The sequence below is a fragment of the Pinus tabuliformis genome, chromosome 6 (assembly GCF_031772625.1).
Source record: "Pinus tabuliformis cultivar Carrire ecotype Pingquan chromosome 6, CPIR1, whole genome shotgun sequence".
NCBI classification, from domain to species: Eukaryota; Viridiplantae; Streptophyta; class Pinopsida; order Pinales; family Pinaceae; genus Pinus; species Pinus tabuliformis.
The window spans coordinates 2,079,751,487-2,079,772,746 of NC_142292.1; the positions used below are offsets into that span (position 1 = coordinate 2,079,751,487).

At 38.2% G+C, this 21,260-nt stretch overlaps 1 protein-coding gene across 1 annotated transcript; it reads right to left on the reverse strand.

The window, feature by feature from the left end:
- Nucleotides 1–4,155: 4,155 nt before the first annotated feature.
- LOC149267568 (NADH-ubiquinone oxidoreductase-like protein) lies at nt 4,156–13,777 on the reverse strand. The gene is made up of 3 exons (XM_089433437.1): nt 13,546–13,777; nt 4,625–4,709; nt 4,156–4,486 (listed from the first exon to the last, which is right to left on the reverse strand). The coding sequence occupies exons 1-3, from the start codon at nt 13,648–13,650 to the stop codon at nt 4,377–4,379; spliced, it is 300 nt and encodes a 99-aa protein (XP_089289563.1). The 5' UTR covers nt 13,651–13,777; the 3' UTR covers nt 4,156–4,376.
- Between the last annotated feature and the right edge of the window lie 7,483 nt (nt 13,778–21,260).

Genomic DNA, 21,260 nt, shown 5'->3' on the forward strand with positions numbered 1-21,260 from the left:
TAGAGGGATGGCCTTTAAGTGTGGGCATTTCTTGCTCTTCCATCCTTGTCTCTTCTTGAATACATCTAGCCATCAATTCCTCAAATCCTGGGATGACATTATTGTTGAGAAGAGTAGTCTTGAATATATACCATTCAAGTGGCAGTCCTCCAAGAGTTGTGATAGTCATTTCCCAGTCAAGAACTACTTCCCTAATAGATAGGAGATCATTCTTGATCTCAGTGATCCTTAAGAAATATGCTTGCATACTCTCGTCTTTGCCTTTTTTAATTTCCTTTAGTTATTTCTAAGGAACAGAACTTGATTTGCATCATTAACTTTAAATAAACTCACCAGTCTGTCGTAGATTTCCTTGGAGGTTGTCAACTCGGAAACATAGCCACCAGGTGCTTGTCGATAGAGTCTCAGATGATCTTCCTTGCTTTGACTTCTCCCTTGGACCACTTGCTTTTGGCAACAGCGGATGCATTTGATGGAGGCGCAACAATATTGCCTCTCACATGGTCCATCACTTCCTGATCTTCTAAAGTCATATCGAGAGACATCTTCCATCCGTGATAGTTAGACTTCTCATGGAGCTTGTCTTCGGCGGGGAAGAGTGTTGAGGACCCCATTAAGTGTTTAGGATAGCCTTGCCAACCTTCTCTTCGGTGATTGCTCTTACTATTGCTCTTCCTTGGGCTTTGTCTTCACCTCAACTCCGATACCATGTTAAATTATGGTATGTTCTATGCTTAGAGCAGTTTACTTATTTTCTTCTTATTAGCCACAGATTAGCAATCACATATACATTAAGTTAAAGTGCAGATAAAAAATTAAATGATCAACAAAAAACAAGCCAAGACAAAATACACAAGATGTGGCTGCTAGCCAGGGACAAACCCCAATGCAGGGAAACCCTTTAATCAAATATTCTTTTACCTTCAATAGTTCAGCAGAGAGAAATAGTACAAAATTAGAATTCTATAATTTTATATCAGCAGCAGCAAACCCTAGATCAGCAAAGTCAAACTTGGTCAACGAGTTGAAATTGACCTCCAATATGCTTGGTCAATTTCCAGTCAACTAGCCCTCGAACAACCTAAAGAAGCAGCCCTTGAACAACCCCAAAAACACAGTCAAACTACTGTTGACAAAAGTCAACCCACTGCCCAAAACTAGGGTAGTCAACGTTGGTCAAACCTGTGGACGGATTGCCTCGATTTTTGTGCTAAAATTTGCGGCCTGCCTAAGAGAGGTAGCCACACCAAAACCACACCCTTAATGAGTCAACGCTTGGTCAAAGCAGGTCAAAGAGGCCTTCAACAGCTTTTGCGTCCTCCTTGCCCTAATGTGTCCTCCGTCTTCCCACATGTGAGCTACTCCTTGTATAACCCAAAGCTAAGGGTAGAGAGAGAAAAGAATGAGTGGGACGAGGTTATGAGAAAATGAATCAACCTCTCTTGTATTTATATGATTCATTGGGCATGTGTGCCACACATTTCACTGCTGGCTGACCTTGACAATTTGTCAAGTAAATACAAATAAATTCATAACTCCATAAATACTTGTCGGAATCGGATGATCTTTAGATCAATCCTACACCTCTCGACAAAAGGAATCTAGGAAAAATATCAGTTGCCATAAATGAGGTGACCCACATGGAGTTTGGCCCTAGTTTCCAATTTTAACGAAAAACTTTCACAATATTAATAAATGCCACAAGAACATTAACAAGGTCTTGGTTCAATAGTTATAAGAGAGTTATGTTATGCTCCCACCACGATTCAAAATCCCCAGAAGATATAATCTACAAACATAAATCACTGAGAAAACCCCTTAACACTTAAATTCAAAAGAGTGAAGGGAACTCTACTTGAATGGTTCATGAGGCACAATACTTGCTAAGGTTTTGCAAATGGGGTGGCAAGCTAAGTGGGCTTGATTGTGGGGAAAACTCCACAGTTAAGCACGCTTGAGCCAGAGGCGATCTGGGATGGGTGACCTCTTGGGAAGTCCTGGTTACCAGGTGCAAGCCCCGGAAGTGATGATTGATGCTATGTGATTCATTTCACTAGTTTCAATCCCACTTCTTCACCCCTGTGAGCATCACCCGATGCAATGAGTGTGCTAAGTGGACTATTCAAAAATCACGAGAAATTAATTAGTTACGACTACCTCTCATGGAAATGGTCATACATGAATGACTTACTTAACACAGTTAAATCCCAAAAAATGATCTAATATAATGCACTGTGAAAACCCCTTAACACTTAAATTCAAAAGAGTGAAGGGAACTCTACTTGAATGGTTCATTAGGCACAACACTTGCTAAGGTTTTGCAAATGGGGTAGGAAACTAAGTTGCCTTGATTGTGGGGAAAACTCCACAGTTAAGCGCGCTTGAGCCAACGGTGATCTGGGATGGGTGACCTCCCAAGAAGTCCTGGTTATCGAGTGCAAGCCCCCAAAGTGATGATTGGTGTTATGTGATTCATTTCACTAGTTTCAATCCCACTTCTTCAGCCCTATGAGCATCACCCGATGCAATGAGTGCTAAGCGGACTATTCAAAAATCATGAGAAATTAGTCAGTTACGACTACCTCTCATGGAAATGGTCATATATGAATGACTTACCTAACGCAGTTGAATCCCATAAAATGATCTAATATAATGCACTGTGAAAACCCCTTAACACTTAAATTCAAAAGAGTGAAGGGAACTCTACTTGATTGGTTCATGAGGCACAATACTTGCTAAGGTTTTGCAAATGGAGTAGCAAGCTAAGTGGGCTTGATTGTGGGGAAAACTCCACAGTTAAGCGCGCTTGAGCCAGAGGCGATCTGGGATGGGTGACCTCCCGAGAAGTCCTGGTTACGGGTGCAAGCCCCGGAAGTGATGATTGATGCTATGTGATTCATTTCACTAGTTTCAATCCCACTTCTTCACCCCTGTGAGCATTACCTGATGCAATGAGTGCTAAGTGGACTATTCAAAAATCATGAGCAATTAGTCAGTTACAACTACCCCTCATGGAAATGGTCATGCATGAATGACTTACTTAACGCAGTTGAATCCCAAAAAATGATCTAATAAATCATCTATGTTGTGCAAGCGAGCCACTTCCAAGCAATTGGGAGTGGGTACCATTCTTGGGCAACCTAGATAAAATAACCCCACCCACAACTTCTTGGCAAAAGAGATCTTTAAAACCTCTTTATAAAACACAAAACCTATCCTTGCTTTAATAAAATTTGACATTCAAAAAGATGAAAGAGAAAAAGATACCACTTAGAGCATTAGAAGCAACAACCATCACACCAAACTAAAGCAAAATTGACGCAAGAATTGTGTGAAAGTGATGAAGATCTTCAAATTACTGCTTTAATCAAATTTGTCATTCAAAACTATGAAAGCAAAAAAGATACCACTTAGAGCATTAGAAGCAACAACCATCACACCAAACTAAAGCAAAATTGATGCAAGAATTGTGTGAAAGTGATGAAGATTTTCAAATTACTGACATCCGTAAAATCAAGACATATATATATATACTTGGTACCACCCAGACTTAATTAAGAAAAACACACAATTTAGTTTAAAAAAAACTTGGAACCACCAGGACATGGAAGGAATGAGAAGACCTATTTACTACTAAAAGGCAATCAAATCTGACCTACAAGACCAGGCCTAGTATTTAAAAATCCGTAAAATCAAGACTTACTTAAAAATAATATATATATATATATATATATAATACTTGGTACGACCCAGACTTAAAACAAAAAAAAAACACAATTTAGTAAAAAATAACTTGGAACCACCAGGACATAGAATGAATGAGAAGACCTATTTACTACTAAAAGGCAATCAAATCTGACCTACAAGACCAGGCCTAGTATTTAAAAAGTTAAAAGAAACTCTCATAAGCTACACAGCAAAATAGGATGGTAAACACAACCTAAAACTCCTATGAAGAAAGAACCTGCATATAATATGTAATGCAAAGCCATAGAATATGAAAAACTCATCCCTTAGTCTTACATTGTTCGACCTTTGCGCCCATTAAGATTAAATACATTGTTCAGGAACCGAAAAAAAAAAAATATATATATATAAGAGGATCGAACAAACAAAAAAAATGAGATATTAAAACTAAACATCCTGGATCAAATATTGGATTAAATTTGATCATATTTTATTCATCGATTCTAAGAAGGATGTTAAAAACAAACATAAACATAATATAATAGTAGTTAGGAATTTTCTCAGAATAATGGCTTCAACAATTTACATTAGGAATGTCCTTGCAATCCAGAAAATAGTAGCAAGAAAAAAGGTACAAAGAATCATATTGAAACACTTCCTTATGATCTGCCTGAGGAAAGTTACTTTCCTCAATGGTGATCACTTTGGACATACCGAAGGCCACAATATTTGCATATATTTGGCCGGGGTAGGTCCAGACATATGAACTCAATAGGATGACCAAGTGCAGGATTTCTATCTGCAATTAAAGAGAAAATGTTTTAGAGATAACAGAAATATTTTTCATTGTAAATGTGTCCCCACATGAACATGCAAATAGCCAACCTGTGTCTTTCACAAAATTGCATTACAGGAAACAGGATGTTTTAACTTTTACCTCCTTCACATGCCACAATCCGCCCTTCAACCTTGATTGGAGGAACTTCATTAATCAACTCCATTGGGGATTTTTTGTCAACCGACTGAAAATTATCAAAACCTCTGAATGTAACTGGAATCTTTCTGAATAAAAAAATTAAATTACTAGCTTAAAGCAAATAAACCTATAAGAAGACAATGTTTTTTGACAAGAAATGTGCAGAGATTGAATCGATGCATATAACTAAGAGACAGTTACAGAAAGTCCAATGCCATCATAGTCAGGTTGAGGATGGTTGCTTGAAGCAAATAAACATATAAGAAGACAATGTTATTTCAGAAGAAAATCTGCAGATAATAAAGCACTGCATATAACTAAATGACAGTTACAGAAAGTCCCATGGCATCATAGTCAAGAGGATGGTTTAGGGCTTAGTCAGTCCCCTTGATTTGAAATACATCCAAGTTCAGACAGATGAAAAATCACCAAGTTTCAATACTATATTTTTTCCACATTGTATTCAATTTACTGTATACAATGTGCCATTAACAATGGCAATGCCAAAGACTTAGAAGAGATGTAGTCAACCAATACTTATAAAAACTAGTTGCCTATCCCCTGGTTTCAAAACATCATGCATGGACCTGTCCTACTTGGTATTCCACGGGACTTCTATGAAAAAGAACAATGCCAGGGCATCCTTTGGAGGACATATCTTCCCCGCTTTCGGTTAACTGGATGTTTTCAACAGACAAAGGGGGTATCACTCAATTGAATGAAGATTATAATTTAATTTATTCCCCAAATATGGGGAGATCTGCAATCTTGAGGCATAAATCCTCAAACAGAATAGATATTTAATCTACAATAAACAGAGCAGAAACCTAATGTAAAGAAAACTTCAGTGTGCAATTAAGCAAGCAAAGGGCACCCTTATCTTCCTTAACCAGTATAAAACGGTGAGAGGACTCAGGAGAAATAAAATGAGATTTCTTAGATATAATCATTTCAAAGAAAAGAAATGTGATATGGAAAACAATAGTAGGAAATATGAAACACTTAAGATAGAAAAAGACTATTTACTCAATACTACTTTAGTACTAAATACTATTCCAGTAGAGTGACTATGAGTAAATACAACAATTTCATATATAAAGATGAGCAAATAAAATTTCATCAAGTTCAAAGCTATAGAGATCATATTATGTTTCCCTTTCACTTTAATCACCTCCATGATAAAGGAAGTTCTATCTAATATTCTCAAGATGTTTAGATTATTCCCTGTTTGGCTATTTACAAATTTGATTACTTCATCAGCCGCCACCACCTTATTTCCAAGTTGTTCCCATTCATTTTAGATGTTCAAACTTGGGCTCCTTTCTAGATTTCTGTGTCCTTTAGAACGGTAAATTGATCTTTAAAATCACTCATTACCACTTTAATTTGATCCCATATGCAATGCTTAGCTCCTAGCAAAAATTTCTTATCTTCCAGCCTTTGGCTTTCCTCAATTCTTTATAAGCTACCACTTTTTCTGTTGTCTCAGCTATTTGTTTGTCTTTCTGGGCAATATCAGTATGATTCTGATTTATAATCTCATCTCTCTTTTCCAACGGTGATTGCATATCTATTATTTCCATTTCCTTTGCTTGACTTTCTCTTTGTGCTCAAGATAACTGTCTTTTTAACGTGATGATTTGTTCCTTTTCAGAACCTATCTCAATTGTTTCTAGTTCAAGATAATTTGTTCATTTTTGTTATTCCTCTCTGTCATGGCTCTAATCTGGCTTTTCATTTGAACCCTCTCCTTTTCAACTTCTACTAACTCTTTACTTTGACTATGCTCAGTTGTAAATAAGTTCATTTTAGCTCTAAGACTTTGGATTTCATTGTCTTTCACCCTTAACATAAAAGCAACACTTGCCCTGTCCTGATCTACATTTCCCAATATAAGAAGCTTATGTTGTAGATCTGCAATGGTTATAGATCTGGCCCTACTACTTTCCTTTCAATGTGAAGATGTTCCTCCAACCTATGAAGTTGTACTTTCATTTTCCTGACATTAATTGAAGCCTAGATTGAATGTCTAGCTACCACCTCATCTGTATGTTTATGCCAATTATTCTTATCCTATATAGGAAGATTGTCTAAATCAATTGGTAATTCTGTAGAATCATAATCATTTGCACTAAGTTCACTGGCTGGTTTATGAATTTTTGGCTACAAAATAGCCATATGTAGCTTCACTGCTTTATAATCAAACAGTAGATAACAACCTAGAAGGAGCTAGATCCTCTTGGGTTAATTGAGCATATAAATCCTGTTGTCCTGTTTAGATACCTTTTTTATCAATATTTATTTCAGTAAAGACATTCACCTACATTAGTAGTTTTAGTCATTTCAAGTGCTTCTACCCGTCAAAATAATACACTGATATCGTTGAATACATCACCTGAAGGAATGTGAGTAATTGTCAATACCTTTGAATCAAACTTGATCTCACCTTCCTCACTCTGAGGTAATGCTGTATCCACATCAATGGGATCTCCAAGAGCTCTTCTAACCAAATATTGTCTTTGTGGACTTATCAACTCTACTTCTACTTCATCAATGCATTGATCTATTGATGATTGGCCTGTGATTTCCTGAACAACTTCTGCCCAAGAGTTTTTGTTGGCTAGTTTTTTTTTATCTGCATCACGAATGTGAGAATGTGGAGAAAACTTCATTGAAGTTCTCAAGTTAGATATAAATTTATGTGGATCATATTTCCATGATGTATCTTCCTCGAAATTGAAAGCTTTTATCATATTTTCAACAATCAAGTGTTGTTCTTGCGTTGATTATAAAAGGGAAGATTTCAGCATGAACAATAAATTTGACTTTCTGCCTTCAGATACAAAATGTCACTCATCTTAGTATATCCTGTATCTAGGATATTCAAGAGCGGCAAAGATTCTGGGGGTTAGATAGACTGGTAACTTATATGGTTTAACTTCTGCTCCATAGATTCTCAACACTGTACAATCTTTTTCCAAGTACCAACCACAACACCTGAACTATGAATTCCTCTGTAACATAAACTTGTAATCATCTATAAGTTCTAACCCTAGGAGGTGGATGACCATAGACTAAAGAATAAACTATTGATACCAATTCCTCAATAAACACTTTGTAACCATTTGGTTTGTTATTATATTTTACCATTTGACTCCACTCTGAAGGAAAGATATTTTCCCTTTGTTGATTTCTTCTATGTAATCCCACAGGTTCAAAATAGACTGCTTGCTTAGACAAAACAAATAGACGAGATATGATTGAAATCTAAAGAATTTTTCCTCTTCAAAGTTCAAACTGTACCAACTGTTCATGGATTTGATCTGAAATGAATGCAACATTGCAACATAATCATGGATTTGATTTGAAATAAATGCAACATAAGTAAACCTTGTAGAATGGAAAATTTTATGCAAGAAACCCAAAATAGAACCATATGCCATATGATCATCATATCCTAGTATCAAACATATCATGGATATAATGTCTTTAACAAATTGGAAGAGGAGTAATGGAGTACACAGGAAATGCTAGGGTTTTTCCTATCTCCATATCCTTCCTAGGCACTATTGATGATCCAGAGACTGCAAAATGGCTCATGGGCCTGGTGTGGAGTAAAGGCGAAGATTCTTGGATCCTTTCATACATCAAATGATGCACTGATGCAGTCTTTTGTATCCATGCAGAAGAAGAGCAATGGGGGATCACGAACTTTTTTCGATTCAAATCGCAAGCATCTCTTGAGGGCAGGTGGTTGATCTACCATGCAGATGAGACATGCCATTGGTTCCTCAATAATCCAGAAGATGATGAACAATTTTTTCTAACTTGTATTATGGATGGCGACAAAGTTTATCAGGGTTAGTGCTGTTGGGTTAGATTTTCAGGGTTGTTTTTCATATCCCTGCATCCACCAGAATGGGGATTCCCTAATTACATATTTTTATGGGATCTGTTAGCTATTACAGCATGGCAGCCCCCTTGGAGCAAAGGCTCTCTGCCAGGGTCTTATTGTATCCGATGAGTGTTTACATAATCGACAGAGTTTCCCACGGCCTTTCTTCCCTCAGATCGAAGGATCTCAAAAGGAAAAATAAGATCAGAAGGAGGGCTTTCAGATCTTTGTCAAAACCCCAAATGGGGACACGATCTTTTTTTGGGTTTCTGGAACCAATCGTGTTGTGGATGTAAAATAGCAGATAGAGCATCGGGTTGGTATTCCCATGTCGTTGCAATGCCTATTACATGAAGGGAAGTAGTTAAAGAATGTTCCTTCGTTGCACAACTATGGTATTTCAAGGAACTCCACGATTGTCACGGTTGCAAGGATCAGTGGTGGCGCTGCAAGTACTATAAAACCAGGTGCCTCAGGATCTTATAAGGAAGTTGATGGATCCAGAAACCCCATGGGTGGAGCTTCAATCTTTAGAAACCCTAATGGATCGGTCTCATTCAAGGATGCGGTGAAAGGGAAGGCTTCATTTCTTGCAAACCAGATCCAAAATATGTTAGGACCCTACATTGTTGAACAAACAGAACAAGCTCCATCCATGGAAGTTAAAAACACAGAGGTAAACTCATTTTTTTCCTGATCTTCAATCCAAGGCTATAATCTGCACTGTGCAGGTTTAATGGATTTTGGCCGAGATTTGAAGGTTTACAGCAGTGGGTTTTTTCTTCCTAGACCCACAACTGTGACATATACTTATGTTCCAAAGGCTTCTTCATAGTTCAGTTTGATATACAGAAAGATCTTGAGAACTTCCTAAATGAGGGGCCATGGTTTTGGGGTAGGGCAAGGCTCTTGAGCTTTCATTACCCCATAGTTCCCAGATTTCGATGCCACAAAGCATAGTGGTCACAACAATGCCGGTTTGGGTCAGATTACCAAATCTCCCTCTTCCATTCTAGCACCATCAGGACCTTGAAGATAATGGAAATACTCTAGGTAAATTCAAAAAGATGGACCTTGAAAACACAGACTTTTGCCAGAATTTGTGTAGAGATAGACTCCAGTAGAGATCTACCTCGTCGCATCCATCTGAAACATAAAAACTTTTAGTGGACCCAAGTCGTAGATTATGAGAACACGGCATTTAGATGTCAAATGCGTTTTCAAACAGGACACTTGCAAAACACTTGCTCACAGGCGAAAAAGAACCCAAAAAGGAAAAAGAGGCAGGCACATAAGCCTAAGGGATGGCAAGTATCTGACCCTCTCCTTTCTGAAGAAAAAGAAGAAGAGAGCATGGGGTGTAATCCAGATAAGGAAGTACAGGTGCAACAGGGTAACCACGCAGAGGCAGGTGGCGTTGACTAATTAGGAATCGCGACCCACATTCAAAAGGGTACTAAATTGTTAGCGATTAAAGCAACAAAGCAGAAGAAAGAGGAAACACTCAATGAAACAAGCACATGGGGTACAAAAAGAATTCATGTATCTGAGAACTCTGACTCAGACAAAGAAGTCCCTTCTCATGCAACCGGAAATGAAATAGCAATAGTAACAATTGAACCCGACAATGGGTTTTGGTGAAAGGTTCAGAAAAAGAAACACAAAAAGGGGAAGTTAAGTGATTTTTATGACACTTAACCCTGATCAAATTTAGGTAAAAAAAAATCATTTTTTTTCATCAGCCAAAATGCTGACATGATCAAATGCTTAACAGCATCTACATAACGTAATTTTGTTCATTGTTATCAGGTTGAATAAAATTATGATTTTTTCTCCAGGAAAAAATAATATCTTTAACAAAGTCTTTAAATATTTTGGTGTCAACAGAGGGTCTAACTTTAGAGAGTGAAAGTTCCAATGTTTTTAGAACTGGAACCGGTGACCGGACCGGTCCACCTAATGAATCGGTTTACCGACCAGAACTGGTCTAACCGGCACTGGTTTGGTCTAAATGAACCGGTTTTAGAAAATTACATTAAATAATTAATTTTTAATGAAAAAAACTATTTTTAAGATTTAAAACCATGATCCAAGCAAATAGAGACAAAATATGCAAAGATTGCTCATTTATATACCATGTAAAGGTGAATATATCAAAATGGCACCGAGTGCTATACATATCATCAACAAAATACATAAGCAATGAGGCTCTAAATGGCCTCTAGAGTGCAAAAACAAAGCCTACAAAATATGGGGCCAGTGGCCTACTAAAAGACTCAAGTCTACATATATGATAATACTATAATAGTGATCAACATTATCACTTGAAACTTCTCATGAGTCATCATGATCAAACTCAGTTGGTTGAGTCGGGACTCCCAAACTTTGCAGTCACAAACTTCTCTATTGGTTCAGTGACTTGAGTCTCAAACTTCTAAAGGTATTCTGCCCTAATATGCCCTATTATTTCATTTGGTGCTCCACATGACCTCCTATCCCAGCCAAGTGTTGCTTGAACCTATTAATACCCACTCCTTGAATGGATTTTTGGCAATATTTGCAGGGCATTTTGCCATCAATCATATCACAATGAGCCCATGCAGTATCTTTGGCTTTTGGAGGCATGATGACTACTACTTTGCTTAAACTCTGCTCTTCCACTACTCCAGCAAAAACTCAACACTCTCCAAGCTCCCAAGCAAACTCACAAACACTCCAAATGAGATGTGTGAGACAAATGAGAGGGAGAGGGGCCTCTTAAAGGCTTGGAGAGGGTGTTTTTGGAGGGAAAGCACCCTTAGTTTCCCTCCAAAACCCCTAAAACACAGTCAAAAAGTCGCTTTTTCAGTTGACAGTGGGTGTGCCTCCTAACCGGCCGGTTTAGGACGGAACCTCCTGGTTTGATACAAACCAGTAGGTTCCATCCTAAACTGGCCGATTAGGACCTGTTTTTTGCAAAAAAAGGAGAAATGCCCCCCTGACCGGGTTTTTTGGCCAGTTTTGACCGGTGGGCCTGCTAACCGGCTGGTTAGACCGGTAACCAGTTAGCAAGGCCGGTTTTGAAAACTACGAGTGAAACCCCTTCTGCCATTACTGTCGATAAGTAAATGACTTCTAAACCTCCAAATAACCCTAACAGATCTAAGATATCTTCCTCTTTTATGGAAACTAACACATTTGAAGTATATTTATCCCTTACAAGTTACAACCATTTCAGCAGAATTGTAAAGCTCAGAGCATATATGAACAAATTCTAGAAAGGGATAAGTCCTATGGATTACAGCTTGAGGTAACCCACTTGATCATAAAGGGAAATCCTCTAAGTTATTTGTAAAATGGAAGAAAGCTTTGCTCCGGAGGTTTTCAAGGTATTTCCTTGTTAATATTAAATCAAAAATATCTCTATCCTTATCAACAAAGATCTTAAACAAACCATTCTCTCCAAGGCTCTCCAAGGCTCAAGCCCCAGTCTCCAAGCAGTCAAGCCTTCAAAAGACCAGTGCCTATAGCTCAACTCCAACTCCAACCCCTGAAATTCTCAAGAGCCCAATGCTTGGAAATCTGTGCTCTTTCTCACAATTACAAACTTTCAAACAGTAAAAGACAGTCACACAGGTGACTGGAACTAGACAATGGGCACATGAAAATTTGCAAATGTTCTCAGGTTTTAACTCACTCACTCTCAGACATCAGGCACTCACTGAATCAATAGCAGGCATGCCTTTCATCTGCTCTTACAGTCAAAAACTGTGTGGGAGAAGTGATATGTTAGTGGGATAATCTGGAGTTATTGGGTTAGGGTTAGTATTTTTTTCCTATTGTCCGTATCTTTTTAATTCTTTTGGCAGTCCGCCTGCATTTATTGATAAATGCGCCTCATTTCTTTCAGAAATCTCACACTTCGCAAGAAACACAGAATTTCTCGCAAAACATGTCACCACTCAAAAAATAAAAAGCAGTACCAGGAACAGCATTTCTGATGGGTTTCACCCAGAAATGCACTGCTGACCTGCTGTCTCTAGTAACTAGGGCTATTATCACCATTCATGAATATCACCCTACCTCATTAACTGGCATAATGAATCTTACTGATACTGTGCAGAAGAAGAAAACCATGACTATGCACTTACTAACTACTACGGTTCTGGTTCAAATGTCTAACAAAAGCAAAATATGACACATTTTTTAGATTTGAAGCCTTGATTGGAGACCAAGCATTAATGTCTTTGGCAATGTTAGTATATCTGGCTGTTTATAGGCCTGCATGTAGGGCTTACCTTTTCCGCAGGGCACGCAGAGGCATTTATCATTCTCCTCCCCATAGAGGGGCACAGGCATTTGAAGAGTGTTCTGGATCACCAGGACGGCTATGGGTCAGATCGTGAACAGCTGAACCATGGCGACGCAAATTTGTAAATGAATGGTGTCGGCCTCCTAACCTATAATGAGAACGTTGGTGCCTCACAAGAATGGAGTTGCATTTGAGCCCTCAGCTTTGTCGGCTCCGAATTTGAGAAGGACAAACATAGACCTTAAAGAAACCGTGGAGAATTTGAGGCTATTCATAGCATTCTCTGCAATTAGTGATCTATCTAACAATTCCCAATATCAAAACTCCTAAAGTTTATTAGGGTTTCCTGCTCGAATTTGCTTTAGTAGAATTAAAATGCTCGACTAATTAACTAGGATCCAAAATTCAGTAATTCCAAACCTTCGCCGCCTTAAAGTTTTCCATACAATCGTTGAAATCAAATGTAAATCGAATACGAAATACTTTGTAAGAGATTATTCAGGATCCGACAAATATATGAAGCGTGCTGTCGAAATGGTGAGAAACCCTCTTGTGAGGCAAATTAGGTTTCGCCCCTGGGTGGTTGGGAAGACAATCCCCTGGTCAGGAAGTCGAAGAATGAGAACGACTGATATCGACTATTTTTTATTAGATTACGATTAAGAAATAACGAGGTGAAGGAGGATTCACACCGACCTGCATCCATTTCGCAGTGTGTTCACTGATTACGCTCATTCTCTGCAAATTTCCGCCGGCAAAGAGTGGAGATATTAGCGAAGAAAACCTTCTAGCCATAGCCATGATGAGATGGTTTGAAGAAGATTCAACCTTCGCCCTGCAAGATAGAGAGTCGCTCAAGTTTAAACGAATAAAATGGAACAGAAGGCAATGGAGCCTGGAAAGATTTGACTTTAAAGTTTTTTATGGGTCATAATTATTTTATGGGTAAGGTCTTTTATGGTATAACATCATTTTATTTATGGGATAAGGTCTTTTGTGTGTAGAATTGTGGAATAAAGATAATTTTTAAAGTTTACAAGGGAGTCTTGTTTATTTAACTTGAGTGGTAGGTAAAATGGTTTGTTATCTTTTCTATTTAGGTTTAATTATTATAAAGGGATATGTTGGCATATGTGATAAGACTCAAATAATAAGCGTTGTTTGGGATAAAAGATCACTTTAAGATTTAGGAGGTTTTGGTTTTTGCTAAGTCATAAGTTATTAGTATATTTATCTTGTGAGTTATTGGATATATTTTTGGTGTTATAATGGTAGCCCCAAGAAGGTTTGATCTTTTGGATTTGAACACATATATACTTTTGGTGTTATAGTGGTTGCCAAGTTTGATTCTTTGGATTTGAACATGTACCCTCTTGTCAAGCCAAGTTTGTAACTCCAAATGAATTGATGATATTTGAATTACGAGATTATTGATATACGCATTGTGAGAGAGACTCTTGGAATTTGCTTTAGTAGGATTACAATGCTCGACTAATGCATATATATATATATATATATATATATATATATATATATATATATATATATATATATATATATATATATATATCCCATTTTCCTATTTACAATATTAACATGAATTTCCTTACCCCAAAAATTAGGTGTCAGCATTCCCCCTTTTAATCAGAAGGGATGTAAGCATTATTTTGAATCTTTCAAACTTTTCTCTTCCAAGTGCTCTGGTGAAGATGTTTGCTATTTGCTCATTTGTGGAACAATGTTGTAGGTGGATAGTCTTGGCCTCAACATAATGTGAAATCAGATGATACTTTGTATTGATGTGCTTGGTTTGATCATGGAACTTTGGGTTCTTGGCCAACTTTATTGTGGAAGTGTTGTCAATCAAAAGAGGAGTTGAGTGCACTTGTTTCTCCTACAAATCTTCCAAAATTTTCCTGAGCCACACAATTTCTTTCATTGCTTCAACTGCTGCCACATATTATGCCTCAATTGTGGGATCTATTGGAACTGATTATTTGTGTGACTTCCAAGAGACAGCTCCTGATCCAAAACTCATAACATAACTTGAAGTAGATACTCCATTTTCTTTATCTCCATCAAAATCTGAATCAAAGTATACAATCAAGCTAAAGTCATCCACCTATGTATACTTGAGTCCAAAGTCTTGAGTTCCCTTCAAGTACTTTAGAACTCTTTTTGTAGTAGACCAATGATTGTCACAAGGTTTTTGCATAAACCTGGAAAGGATTCCAACAACAAATGAAATCTCTGGTTTAGTAGTAGCTAGGTAGTTGAGATTTCCTACGAGTTGTTTGTACTTTGTTGCATCCTCAAATTATTTTCCTTCGGTCAATGTGAGATTTAAATTTTGTTCAATTGGAGTAGTTAAAGATTTGCACTCAACCATGCCAAATTTGTTCAACAAATCTCCAATGTACTTCTTTTGAGAGAGGAATATAAACTTCAGATGTTGGGTTACTTCAATACCAAGATAGTAGTGAACATATCCCAAATCTGTCATTTAAAAACCTTTTCAGTTCTTTCTTTATGGATGCAATGTAATTCTCATTATTCCCTTTCATTAGAAGATCATCTACATACACCACAAGATATACAATTGTTTTACCAACTTTCTTGACAAACAAAGTTGCATCATCAAGATCATAATGTTTGAAATTGAGTTTCAGAAGATGTTCGGTCAATTTCTCGTAGCAGGCTCACGGTGCTTGTTTGAGGCCATATAAGCATTTGACAAGCTTGCATACTTTGTATTCCTAACCCTTCACAACAAATCCTTCAGGTTGGGACATAAAATCATTCTCTTTCAGATCTCCATTCAAGAAAGCAATTTTTACATCCATTTGATGGACTTTCCAACTATTCTGAGATGCCAAGGCAAAGAGAGTCTGGATGGTAGCCCATTTTGTTGTCAAGGAAAAATTTTCCTCATAATTTACCCCTTCTATGCAAAACCTTTTGCCACGAGCCTAAATTTATGCTTGTCAAGTGAGCCATTTGCTTTATACTTTTTTTTGAATACCTACTTGCAACCTATTAGTTTGGTTCCCAATGGAGGATCAACCAACTTCCAGGTGTCATTCTTTATCAAAGCATCATATTTTGTTTGCATCGCTTCTTTCCATTCATCATGAGAAGCGACTTCTTTGAAGGAAGTTGGTTCAAAATATGTAGACAAATTTAATTCACAATCATAAGAAACATTTATATCGACATGTGAATAAGAATTGTCTACATCACTTCCATCCTATCTAGCATAGATTCTTGTCTCTATCTTTCTAACCTCATCGGGATGAACACTTTCAAGTGTCATTGTGAGTCATTTTGGAGGAACTTTTCGAGATGGCCCAGGATGCTCAATTAACTGAGATAGGGTTGAATCAAGATTTAGCCTCCCAATTCTCTCAATCACATCACTCAAAATGTCTTCTTGATTAGTGGTTGGAGCTTCATGAGGGGACGAGAGTGCTTCAGAAGGAGATTCCACATATTGATCTAGTATATGGATCTCCCCTTGTCGAAACTCATTATCAAACTCCTAAAAAGACTTTGCATGCCCAAATTTGTCCAAACGATCAAGCTACGACTCAACAACATTGTCAGTCTTCGAATATTCAAGAAAAGATCACATAACTAGATATTATAAACTTCTTATTTACTTCATCATAGAGACGTATGCTTTGGAGGTATTTGAGTACCCTAAGAAGATACGTTTTCAACTACTTGCATTAAGTTTTTTCTTTGTTCCTTAGGTATCAAGGCATAACAAGTGGAACCAAAACCCTAAGATGCCTCATCAAAGGAATGTGGCCATACCACATTTCATAGGGAGTCTTATTTTTGAGAGCATGAGATGGAAACTTATTCTTTTTTTTTTTTCTGAATATGACTACTTCTATTAACTGTGTAAAACATATATACAAAAAGATTACATAGGGCAAGGTTTAAGATTTCTCAGTCTCTTTGGCCTTGCCCACATTGCAGCACCCGCGAGCTCTATTACATGACACTGATAAACTGTCCATGGCTGGACTGAACAGAAGAAACACATAAACATATTGACACTTGGACACAGACATATAACACTGAACACATACATTGGACACTTGGACAGGAAGGCCGACATATGGAAATTGAGACAAAAATCCAAAAATACCATAGCAACATCATTCTTCATTCGTAGACTGGAGCTGCTCTTTAATTCGGCATCCGAAGTGAAGCGTGTTCTCAGAATCCGAGAGCTGGATGATTTTGTGAGGACTGTCATTTCTGGCAAGTTCCCTTGGACCTGGCCAGGGAGCCGCATGCACCAGGGAATCAGCAACATAATCCAAATTGAAATCTAAGTCCTCCATTTTCTGTTTTCCTTTGCTCAAATCCGGCGGATGAAGGTTTACGGGAACCGAGGGGCCTGCGTCTGGATTCATATGGAGGCCTGGTCTTTCCAGTTTCCTCTCTCCTGCAGTATACGGAACAGACCATCCCATCCCCGGTACAAGCACAGGCTGAACTCCTCCGCTCTCTCCACCCATGGGCAGGCAGGCAATAGGGGATTCATCCCTGCTGTTGTGCTGCTTTTGTTGCTGAGGCTCCAAATCATGTTCAACTTCAATTGTCACAATCAGAGAGGAATTAACATGCGGACAGGGGAGGCGATACCTGAGAATTGGAGGCTCCCTGCGACTGTCTCCCTCAGCTGGGCTACTCTCCCTCTGCCCTCCCACTTCGTCGTTGCTGTCCTGAAACCAACGAGGATGGGAGGTGACCTCAATTGAGGAAGAGGGGGAGTGATGGTCATCTCTCGGCAGAGCGCGTCCCTGAATTCCTCCTCTCCTGCTACCCATTCGCAGCCTGTCTCGCGGCATGCTGTCACCGTCAATGCTCTGGATAGTCGCCCAAATCAACGCTGCTCCCAGTGGCAGGTCCGAATGCGGCCTCCAATCTCGCTCAGGAACCAGAACCAGTCCTGAGGGCTCGTTCCACGAGCGGGCGACCAGTGCCCCTTGCCAGAACGCACTCCTAATTCCTAAATCTTCCTCACAGACCTTACCAACCCAGTGACAAAGCAAATGCATCTGGCGTACCCAATGACCCTGCAAATTCACCTCGCTAACAGCAAGGAATGTCAACCAAACGTTCAACAGAGAACTCACCGTCGTTTTCCCTGTGCTCTCCGCCGTCTCACCTTTGCCAGGTTCCCACCTCGGCTCTGCTTTCACCTTGCAGCGAGCACAGAGGAGGGTCACAGAACCAGACGCGCTTGTAACCTGCAAACCCGCCATACTCTTCCACTTAACCTCCTTCCTCCCTCGCATGCTTACCTGCTTCCCTCGAGCCGAGAGGACTGGCATTAATGCCATCCCCTTGCCAGCCTCCGCCTTATTTACTCCCCTTGAATTTCTTGCAACGTGGTACCGTCCCACCTTGAGGTCTTGACACCCGGCCACGTGATGGCCCGTGCCACTCTTGCTTGTCTTAATCACCCGCATCCGGGTTGGAAACTTATTCTTAATACACACAACACATAGAATTGCATCAGCCCAAAACACCAACTTTACATTTTTGAAAAACATCATTGAATGTAACATAGTTAAGATTGCCTTGTTCATTCTTTCAACTACACCCATTAGTTGAGGATTATAAGGCACAGTTGTCTGATGTTTGATCCCATGCTAACGAAGATAGTTTCCAAATTCATTAGGAGTTACAAACCTGGAAAGTTGCTCCTAAATAAAGCAATCATGCATCTTTGCATGAAGCAAGTGAAGCATTAAATGTCTTCTATTACTCCAATATTTCAAAGAGCCACAACATAATGAGCGGATTTAGGTGCTTTATCTGATGATTTTTCTTTCTCTTCTTCCCTTTCCTATCTAATCATGCCCCGTGAGAGCTTACATGTAGAAGCATCATGTACATTTTATTACACTGTATGTAATGAAGATTAGGTATTTCTCCTTGGAAATGCCTGCCCCCACTGCCTCTATTATTCTTCCTTCCATGTCCTCTTCGGCCACCTCTTCCTCTAGAAGAATCATGCGCCTAATTCTTCTCTCTTTGTGCAAGGCATATAACTTCTTCAAGAGATTGAGCAGTTATCTTCTTCTTCCCAAGAACCTTCTCTCTTTCAACAAACTTATCCACAAGAGAGTCAAAGGAAATCTCCCTAAGTTTACCACTAACTTGTAATGACTCGAGATAATGGGAATAAGTGGGATACAGTGCCTTAATAAAAGTTGTGAGAGGAACATTCATTTTGACATTAGTGGATTCTATATCATGCATACTAGCTCTTATTTCAAAAGCTAAGGCAAGGGGATCATCATCCTTCAGTTCTAAATCAAACAACTTGATCATTAATTGAACAACTTCAAGCTCAGAGTGTGTGTTGTAACTTACTTTTACCATGTTATTTTTCCATTTTCCTTTTATGTTGAAAAAAGGAAAAAAATACAAAAATATATATATAGAAAAAGAAAATACAAAAAAAAATGAAAAATACAAAGCAGAGAAAAAATGGGATATATATATATATATATATATATATATATATATATATATATATATATATATATATATATATAAAGTCCTAAAGTATAGGCATGCTTGTTTAAATGTCGCCACAATTATATTTGTATTATAGTTTAAATCTGTGTTATGTTAATTAATCAATGATTAATTAATATATTGTAAATAAAGTTAAATGATCTAACATGTTTTTTCGCTTGTGATAAAGATCAAGTGAGAATCAACGACGTAGATCACCCCCGCTCAGATCAATGACGAGAGGTGAACTTTGGAACCCACCCCCTACCCGCCTACCCCCCCGCATTATCAACGTTTAACAAAAGGGGGGGTTCTAAAAAGTAGTTTTGTTTGCAAATTTCGCCCGGGGCCACGTGTCCTCTCCATAGCAATTTCAGACCCCACCTCTCCAAAACCAAAAACAACCTACCCCCCCCCCCCAAAAAAAAAAAAGCTCTCTCATCCGCTACACTCTCGTCATCGCTCTCGAACCTCCACTCACACCTCGCCATTTGTCATTCCCTCATTTATTCACATCATATTACCGTTATGTTAATAAATTCCCCCGCCAACATCTAATTAACCATTATGACCAATAAATCCTTCCCACAAACATCTAGTGCATTAACTAGATGCACAAAAATGATTAATTCGTTCAAAAACCTTATAAAACATTATGATGCCCTTCACATTCCTTTTCTTCTATCCTCTTGTAGCAATGCAGGTACTATTGGATTTTATCAACTGACATATATTTGCTACACCAATAATCACCAATTCTCCGGTAACTTGATACTCCTACTTGTAAATTCATAATTCAACATGTCGTCGTCCAAAGGAAAGTCCAAATTACTTGTAGAAAGCCCAATGTTGCCCCTTGTAGTGAATTTAGACGAATTTCCCCTAGTTGATAAGCAATATAAAATCTTTGAATCCAGTGTGAGTTCAATCTTTATGAACTCCACAACTGGGCAAATCAGAAGTTTTTAGATGCCAACGATGAATTGAACATATGGGACTCTTTCCTACCCCAATTCATCTTTCCCCATACCCACTTCTTCCTTGAATTTGTTACCTGGTGTCATTTAAGGTATCTTCCCAGTCAGAGGGCCATAATTTCCCAGAACAACGAAGTTTTATTTACCATTACTCTTGAGTCGATATGTCAAATTCTCTAGGTCAATCCTACAACCCTTTTGCACCCCTTTTCTATAGATTCTCTCATGGAGATTTACCAAAAACTTACATTTTGTCAACAAGCCAAAATCTTTGAATCATTTTTACCTGAGAATTCTGAGTTACCAAGAACCAATCCACCATATTCTTCTTCAATATTCCCATAAATGTCCAGGCAAGTCATTTCCATGGTTTCGTTTCTATTAGGTTACCCTAGTGATAAGTGGGTTGATGAGGTAATTCTAGCATTTTTATCAGTATTTTGAGCAGGTGATAAACCATCACCTATTTTCAGCTATAGTCAATTTTTGGCAGAGAGCATTCATGATCAGTTTTTGAATTTTTCTACTGAAGGTGCTTTTAAGCATCAATCAGTCCTTATGTATTTATTTCTATTTTATCAAGCAGATAGATTCAAGTTCCTAATACAAAAATTAGATGCACAGGGAAATCCTCGGTCTGTTATTCATTGCACTTCATTGGTCAGAAATAATATAGAGGATTATTCTTTCAGTAATTATGTAAATCATTGTTTACATATGAAATTGTGTTTTCTCAATAGTGATATTATACCTAGAATTTCATTTGAAATCAAAAGAATTCTTCACTTCACTAAGCAAACTAAAATTGGAGACTGGTACCTCTATTAGAATTACTCTGAAATCATGATCTATGGATGTGAGCTTCCTCTCTATAGTTTGCCAAAATTT

Excerpts from the sequence above, each read along its gene's own strand:
- LOC149267568 (XM_089433437.1), bottom strand. The coding sequence starts at position 13,650 with ATGGCTATGGCTAGAAGGTTTTCTTCGCTAATATCTCCACTCTTTGCC. Across the intron at positions 4,710-13,545 it reads ACACTGCGAAATGGATGCAG|TCGGTTGACAAAAAATCCCC; the intron begins GTCGGTGTGAAT and ends GATAATTTTCAG. Across the intron at positions 4,487-4,624 it reads GATTGTGGCATGTGAAGGAG|ATAGAAATCCTGCACTTGGT; the intron begins GTAAAAGTTAAA and ends CTTTAATTGCAG.